This window comes from Pyrus communis, chromosome 9, assembly GCF_963583255.1.
Source record: "Pyrus communis chromosome 9, drPyrComm1.1, whole genome shotgun sequence".
NCBI classification, from domain to species: Eukaryota; Viridiplantae; Streptophyta; class Magnoliopsida; order Rosales; family Rosaceae; genus Pyrus; species Pyrus communis.
The window spans coordinates 21024245-21033104 of NC_084811.1; the positions used below are offsets into that span (position 1 = coordinate 21024245).

Below are 8860 nucleotides of genomic sequence, written 5' to 3' on the forward strand. Positions count from 1 at the left end.
TTAATAGTAGGGAAAAAAGAGTACATTAAGACCAAGTGAGTATACTGCAAGATACTCCCCCTAAGTTTGACACAATTCCAAAGAGAAATAGCAATGTTACAACTCAGAAAGTTTACGCTTACCAATTCCTTGAACAAGGTTCTGAAATGTCGCCTTCAAAAGTGATTCGGTGAAGAGGTTGGCCAGATTGTCTTGTGAACGGATTTGCATGAATTCAATCTTCTGATGCTCTTGTTGTTGATGTGAGAAGAAGAATTTCAACGCAATGTGCTTGGTATTGTCTCCTTTGATGTAACTATTCTTGAGTTATTTGATGCATGCTACGTTGTCTTCAAAGATCATCGTCAGGACATCTACGATGGGGTAAAGATCTCAGGAGCTTCGAATATGGCCCACAACTGCTCTCAACCAAAGGCATTCTCGAGTTGCTTCATGTAAGGCAAGAAATTCAGCATGGTTAGACGAAGTGGCAACTAAGGTTTGTTTAGTTGACCTCCAAGAAATTGTGGTGCCTCTAACGGTAAAGACATAACCCATTTGAGAACGCGCCTTGTGTGGATCAGATAAGTATCATGTGTCGGCATAACTAACAAAGCAAGAATCGACTCGAGAAGCAAGGGGTATGACATCACTCGAGGATCCGTAGGGATAGAACAAGCCCAAATTCGTAGTACCCTTAAGGTAACGGAAGATGTCTTTCACGCCAGTCCAGTGTCTACGTGTTGGTGCATTTGTATTTTGCCAAAAGATTAACAGCGAATGAGATGTCCAAAATTTGATGTGGTAGAAACTAACACACAAATTAAACCCTTTTTAGACAATTATAGTATGCGTAAGTAGGGATCGTTCTAGGCCGAGGATTATGAGGGATGCTAATCTACACTAACTTGATCCAAAAACTGAAAACTAGACTCAAATACACAAAACAAGCACTAAGGGGTGTTTTGGACGAAAATTGAAGTAAATTGACATGAAATACTAAAGGGGGGGTTTGTTTGGACGAATTTTAAACTAAAACTAAGTAGGTTGCAGAAACAAACTAATTAATACTAAATTGGGGTGAATGTAAGGGGTAAAAGGCTAGCTAGAGGGTCCTTCTCCACATATGACACATATGCATACAAATTGATTTCCAGTTACTCTTCCTATAAACCATGAATGACAATGCCCCAAGTTAACCGTGAACTGCACAAATTAACTCTTAGATTTTCCTAAATTCATTGAATTAGACTCAGCAACGCAACCAAATTATTCTTATCAAGTTCCCTATACGAACTGCATGATAGAGATACATACCAAAGATCATTAAGTTCTATGAAAATCATAAGCATTGACATGACATTCGTAACTATGAATTGCATGATACTCTTGCCAGGAATTTACTTCACGTGATCGTGACTAGCAACCTCCACTACTTATAAATGTAAGTTCATAACTATTAGGTGAAATTCCCTTATATTTTAGTATCAGATTCATGCATGCAAACTAAGTATGCATCCTTAATCAACATACAAGAATAAGTTATCAATCAAACAGATAAGTAAATCGCATTCATGTTTTACGAAACAATAACTGGATGTAATCAATTCATATAACACTTATGTTTATGGTTTTGAATTCACCTCTAGCTAAAACGAAATTAGTTCCACATGTCCATCATAATTGAAAACCAAATTGAAATAAACATTGAACTAAAACTAAGGATAGAATAAGCCAAGAAACGCTCCAGCACTCCAATGGCAGGTTACGACACCAAGCTTCTTCTTCTCATTCATTCCTTGCAAAGTTGCGACACTCTTTGTATTTTTCTGATTTTCTCTCCAAAGCTCTCCCTGATTTGTGAGGCATAAAATATGTATATATAGGGCTAGGGTTCACATCACTAATCCTTGAGGACAAGGATAGGGCACGGCACAAGTCCAGAAAGAAAAGGATTAGAGTGGTGAGACACCAATCTAGGGCTTCTAGAAAGGGGTATTGTGATAGGTTTCTAGAATGACAAGGGATAGGGTATGCGACATTAATCAGAGACAGAGGATATGGCTTCTAAAACGAGATATTTAGTTGGTTAAATGTGAAATTGATTCCCCTTTGCAGCTAGAATTAAGGTAAGATAAGATTAAGTTAGGATAAGATAACATAAGGTTGGATAAGGTTTGGATAATGTTCCTTCCTTTTAGCTGATTCCTTATCTTCAATGTCTTGAATTAATTCTTCCAGATGTTAAGCACATTCCTAGCCTCTTTTGATCTTCAAAAACGTTCATCCACCTCGCTTCATGCATGTGATATCCATTTCAAGCCCAAAACTGCTCTAAAATGCTCCAAATTGCCTTTTCTTGCCAAATTTGCCATTTGGACCTACAAACACACGAAAATGACTTAAAACACTCTAATAAATAGAAACTAATTGAGTAAATGCAAGGAAATAGGCTAACAAAGTCGCATAAATATGATCCTATCAGGTCTAGTGCATTAAGCTAAGTATAATAAAGTGCCTATCGCACTTAGATAAGGAACTTCAGGCTTCAAAATCTCTTCATCATCCTCTTTTGGACGGAAGGGATCTCGTTTTGCATCTAGCGATCGAACGACCATAGGATTACTCAAAGGCTTCGATTTATCGTCGTTAAAGTGGTGCAACACCTTTTGGGTGTAGTTCATTTGATGTACTAAGATTTCATCCGAATTGTGCTCTATCTCGAGACCGAGATAGTGTCAAGTCTTTCCTAGATCTTTCATCTCAAATTTTGACTTCAGGTGCGTGGTAGTTTTTGCGAACTCTTCAGGAGTTCCGATAAGGTTCATATCATCGACATATACTATAATTATCGCAAAACCAGAATGTAACTTCATAATGAACACACAAGGGCATAGTTCGTTGTTCACATATCCCTGACTAGTCAAATACTCACTCAGACGGTTATACCACATTCTTCTCGATTGCTTCAAACCATAGAGTGAACGCCTCAACCTAATTGAGAGCGTGTTCTGGGGTTTGGAAATATTTGATCCAGTCAATGTAAGTCCTTCGGGAACGTAGTTACTACGTCCATCAGATGTATACTTAGTTTTTCGAAAACTACCAAACTAATAAGGTAGAGAAAAGTAATCACATCCATAACGGGTGAATAAGTTTCATCATAGTCAATCTCGAGGCGTTGTGAGAAACCTTGTGCAACAATACAAGCTTTGTAACGCACGATTTCATTCTTCTCATTACGCTTCCAAACAAAAACCAACTTGTAGCCAACGGGCTTCACATGTGGATGAGTATGAGCTACAAGTCCAAACACCTTACGTTTCACAAGCAAATCGAGTTCAACTTGGATTGCTTGTTTCCATTTTGACCAATCAATTATACGGTGACATTCATCAACAGAATGAAGTTCAATGTCATCGCTTCATATGATCTCAGTAGCTACTGCATATGTTAATGCATCATCGACAATCATCTCATTTCATGATCTCAGTAGCTACTGCATATGTTAATGCATCATCGACGATCATCTCATTTCTACACCACACATCATCTAAGCTAGCATAATAAATCAAAATCTCACGATTCTCGGAATGATGATTTGTCTCTTCAATGATGCTTTTGTAATCTAGAATTTCCTTATGAGTTGGATAGAATGAGTAAGCGACAGTCGGATTCATGGTAGACTCTTCAGAAGCCTGTGTTATGGGTTTCCTCTTTTGGGGGTGTGAAACCTTTGAACCAAGGGGTCTGCCACACTTTTGTGTAGGGGAAATGATTGGCTAGCCCCTAATGTACATGGATCACCAAGATTGGCATCCCGGGCCTCCAGGACGAAAGTCCATCGTACATTTGGTACATCTATCTTTCGTATTTGCAACTAGAATATGTGATCTTGTCACACACACTAGATCAGTGAAAGTATGTAGCATGCTCTGAGCTATGCTTTAAAGATTTAATATGTGATGCACTTTAGTTTCAGACTGAGCGGTGCGGGGATCTAAATAAGACAAAATGAAAGTCATCCACGATAATTCGTGTTGTTCTTCAGGAATGTTGACGTTCTTATCTCCCCCCTAACTATAGGAAAACTGTCTCATAGAAGTGACAATCCGCGAAACGAACGGTAAATAGATCATCTATCAAAGGTTCTAAGTAACAAATGATCGAAGGAGAATCATTCCTATCCTTCGTTGAGGCCCTATTTTTGTACGCAAGGGCGGTGAAATTGGCACATAGACCGCACAACCAAAAACGTACAGATGCAATATGTCAGCTTCGTATCCGGTAACCAACTGAAGGGCACTATATGGTTGGGTCGCAACAAGCCTCGTGCGGACTAACATGATTGTGTGTAATATTGCATGGCCCAAAGTAGCAATCAGGACCTTGGTACGTATGATCAACGATCGAGTAATTATTTGTAAACTTTTAATGAATGCCTCTACCAGCTCGTTCTGGGTGTGAACATGGGGTACTGGATGTTCAACTTCAACCCCAACTGACATGCAATAGTCATAAAAAACGTACAGATGCGATATGTCATATTCGTATCTGGTAACCAACTGAAAGGCACTATATGGTTAGGTCACAACAAGCCTCATGCGAACTAACATGACTGTGTGTAATATTGCATGGCCCAAAGTAGCAATCAGGAACTTGGTACGTATGATCAACTATCAAGTAATTATTTGTAAACTTTTAATGAATGCCTCTACCAGGCTGTTCTGGGTGTGAACATGGGGTACTAGATGTTCAACTTCAACCCCAACTGACATGTAATAGTCATCAAAAGTTTTAGATGTGAATTCTCTAGCATTATCCAATCAAATAGATTTGATCGGATAATTAGGGTGGTGAGCCCTAAGCTTGATAGCCTGAGCCAACAGTTTGGAGAATGCAGTGTTCCTTATGGACAACAAGCACACGTGTGACCAACGTGTGGAAGCGTCAACCATAAAATATCTAAATGGTCTGCATGGAGGGTGAATCGGTCCACAAATGTCCCCCTGAATCCGTTATGGAGAAATGGGAGAATTATAATGAATCTTGTCATAAGAAGGCTTAGTGATAAGATTTCCCATATAACATGTTTGACATGGGATTCCTTGAATTGAACCTAAACTTTGGGTTAATAGATGCTCGTGTGATGATTTGAGGATACAGCGCATCGCTATTTGTCCAAGATGTCCCAAACGGTCATGCCAAAGTGTAATTTCGTGCACAATCCCAGAGGTAAGGCTAGCCACATAGTGGCTTTCTATGGGGTGTATGGTCGAAGTATACAGACCACTCGGGATATGCTCCATCTTCTTTAGAATACGCTTCTGGCCATATTCGTAGGAAGTTATGCATAGAAATTCAACTCCATTTTCTATGCGGGTTTCAGCGTGGTAATTGTTATCTCTAATGTCCTTAAAACTTAGCAACGTTCTTCTGGAACACAGAGAATAAAATGCCTCACCGTATCCTTTGATCAGGTTGTATGGGTCTGAGAGGGTTGTCAGAGGTACATTCTTAGGTATAAAGTTAGTGAAATAGATGCGTTCATGCAAAATGGTGTGTGTGCTTGCACTATCTGCTAGACAACTAACTTCCCCACTAGTTATACCTAGAATGAAAAATTAATTTGAATCGGTCACATGCATAAAAGTTCTAAAAACAAATATCCATTTAAAATAATTTTAAGTATTCAAGGATGGAAATTAATTAAAACTTAATATCCAAAAACAAATCACCAACAAATAATCCAAACATAAAGGAAAATTGTTCAAAATTAACCAAAAAACAAAGGGGGGGTTCGGCCACTACTGTAGAATTCAACCCCATGGTCTTATTTCATCTTAAAAAAATGTCTGTCTAAGATTCTAATCTTCCATAGGTGTGATAGCCTCTTGAAAGTCAAAAACCACTATCTTCGAACTTTCCGGTTCGTCCACTAGCATAAAGTTTGATTCAAACTTCTTACGACGAGAATGATAGTCAGCTACAACCTTTTGGGGAGCTCGATAAACATAGGACTAAGGGTCCTTTGAACCACAACGATAGCACATATCCGCATCCATGGTTTCAAGTGCTTTGCCCTTATTCTTGAAGTTTGGGGCCTTGGGAGCGAGGTTAGTGTGCTTCGGGGCTTTGTTTCTTCCCTTGGATGGGCCTTGACTCTATTGACCTTGGCGGGGTGGCTTTTGGCCTCCCTTACCACGCCTCTTTTGGCGTTTTGGGCGTTGGTTTGTGCTATAGTGTGCTTCAGGCATAGCAGTCACCCCAGTAGGTCGAGCTTGATGATTCTTCATCAGCAGCTGATTCTGTTTTTTTAGCGATAAGTAAAACAGAGATCAAATTCGAGAACTTAGTGAACTTCTGAGCTCTATATTGTTGCTGCATGACAATATTAATAGCAGAGAATGTCGAATAGGTATTCTCCAAGAGATCCTCTTTGGTCAAAGTTTCATTACAAAACTTGAGAAGTGATCGGATTTGACAAACTTCATAATTATATTCATTCACAGACTTAAAGTCTTGGAAACGCAAATGTTGCCAGTCATGTCTCGCGTCAGGCAAAAAGATGTCCTTTTGGTGATCAAAACGATAGGCCAAAGCGACCCATAGTGCTCGTGGATCCTTCTCAGCAAGATAGTCAGTTTGCAAGGCGTCATGAATATGTCTTCGGATGAAGATCATAGCGATGGCTTTCTCAGCCTCGCCAACAGGGTTGTCCGTCTCATCTTCCATGGCAGGATGCAAATTCTTTCCAGTGAGGTGGAGCTTCACATCTTAAACCCACTTGAGGTAGTTCCTTCCAAAGACCCCTAAAACGGCGAAGTTGAGTTTGTTCAAATTTGACATGTTCCTATTAGAAAATAAAGGACAAGATGTGATTAGTGCAATGGAGAAAAGGAAAAAAAAAAATCAATCCATTCACATAGAAATAGAATATTCAGGTTCTGATAGACATGTATTGGTTAAAATTCGCATGAAAAAGCTTCGGGTTTTCATGTATGATGTTTTTAAGTGAAAAACTTCAGGTTTTCAAACAAGGCATGTTTATAGAAACTTCAAGTTTCAAAATAATTATGTACTTTAGGTTCATATGTTCCTGCAGACAAACGCAAATATATACACAGATATATGCAACAAGAAAATATGCAAATAGAACTTCAGGTCCAGAATTGTAATTGAATTAACTATTTGGACTTCAGGCTAAAATTAAAGTGTGGGTGAAAAATGTAAAACCCTTGTTTTAAAATATTAAACAATTAAAGCTCAAGGCCCAAAAATATAGGCCGAAGCCCACGGGTGGGCTGAGCAAATTTGAGTTGTGCTGCCAGGCCCAAAAATTAGGCAGGGTTAAGTGGATCAGACCACAGGGGTTCAAGCCCAAGGTAGCAAATGAGCTACCTAGAAAGAAAAAGGCCAACCCAAGAAATAGAGGCCTAGATAGGCACTGATACAGTACGACGCAATGCAAGCGCACCAATGTACCAACTGCAGGCTGGGATCATGTGCGACGCATGCACATAAAACCCTGCAGCCCTTGGGCTAGTTCATGGTTTGGGCCGAGCCAAGGTTTGGGCCACTGCAGGCCAGCCCAAATAGCAAAAAAATGGTCCGAGCAATTCAGAGCCTAATTGGGCTCAGGTCGTAACTAAAGACACCCCAGCCGTAGCTAGGTGTGCAACCTGAAGAAGATAATCGACGATTCCACTTCAGGTAGTCGTGTTTTGGGATAACAATGCTCAAGGCGAGTTCGTGGGTCAGTGGGGACCACGAATATGAATGGAGATAGAGAAAACGCAAAACCTTAGAAATTCGAATCGGAAATATTTGAAAATTTTGACGAGATTCGAGAGAATCTCGGTCAATCATTATCGAGGACAAACTTCAGGTCGTCAATTACATTGATCCATAGGCGAGGATTCGTTGAAAGCCAACATGTAACAATGGAGATGCCATGGAAAGCGTCAGGGTTCTGGGTTTCAAACCTGAAGCCCTCGGCTCCGGCTTGGGTCTCGCGGCTTAATGCGGCTCAGTTACCCAAGATGCAGGCTTGGACGAGCAGCTTAAGGTCATAGGTTCGAAGAACCCAGGGCTTGCCGATTTCAATTTTTTAATTCAATTCAAATATTTTAATGCATGTAAATATATTTCATGCAATTCATGGCAAATATCAAATTCACATAATTCAACAATTATGAATATATTGCATACATAATTTATGTAGAATCTAAAATTCGAAAAACGTAAAGTTGGGTCATGCATTATGGTGAATATTCATGCTACCAGGGCTGCAAAAATATCGAGATTAAAACCATTGTTTTGGAAGAACTGGATTGCGTGATGATATGGATGAACTGGTTTGATGCAGAAAAAGCTTCAACGTTAAATTCCTAAGCGTAGCGGTAGGAGCGTGTTAATAACGTGTTGTAGCCTATTTTATCTGACAAGAAGGAGAGGGTCGGTCATGCCTAAGTTAGTTTATCTGAAAGGAGTGAGTGTTTAAGGCTTTTAGGGGTAGCAAAAGCTTACCAAAATTTGGTAAATATGGAGGCATATATAGGATGAGAGGTCGGCCATAGTGTTAGGGTTTTACCCTAGACATGGCAGCATCCTATTGGCCAAGGTTTTTGGAGAGAACATTCTCAAGATATTGAATAGGAAATAATATCTTGAGATAATGGTGTAAATAACCCTAATTTATTTAAATAGGGATTACTTACTTGAATTGAGTCAATCTTCATTTGGGAATGTATTAAAGATAGGATTTGGGTAATTAATTATTATCTTCAATGCTTTGACTTTTACTTGCCATGGGTAGGTGAGTTGTGGGCAGTCGTATTCAACTGCTTGGACCTTCAGGGGTACTGAGCTGCGCATGGGA

At 39.6% G+C, this 8860-nt stretch overlaps 1 protein-coding gene across 1 annotated transcript; it reads right to left on the reverse strand.

The window, feature by feature from the left end:
- Positions 1-6228: 6228 nt before the first annotated feature.
- Positions 6229-6714, reverse strand: LOC137744498 (uncharacterized). The gene has a single exon (XM_068484301.1). The coding sequence runs from the start codon at positions 6712-6714 to the stop codon at positions 6229-6231; it is 486 nt and encodes a 161-aa protein (XP_068340402.1).
- Positions 6715-8860: the final 2146 nt, after the last annotated feature.

What these genes read in the sequence shown, in the direction of transcription:
- LOC137744498 (XM_068484301.1), bottom strand. Translation starts at nt 6,714, where the DNA reads ATGGAAGATGAGACGGACAACCCTGTTGGCGAGGCTGAGAAAGCCATC.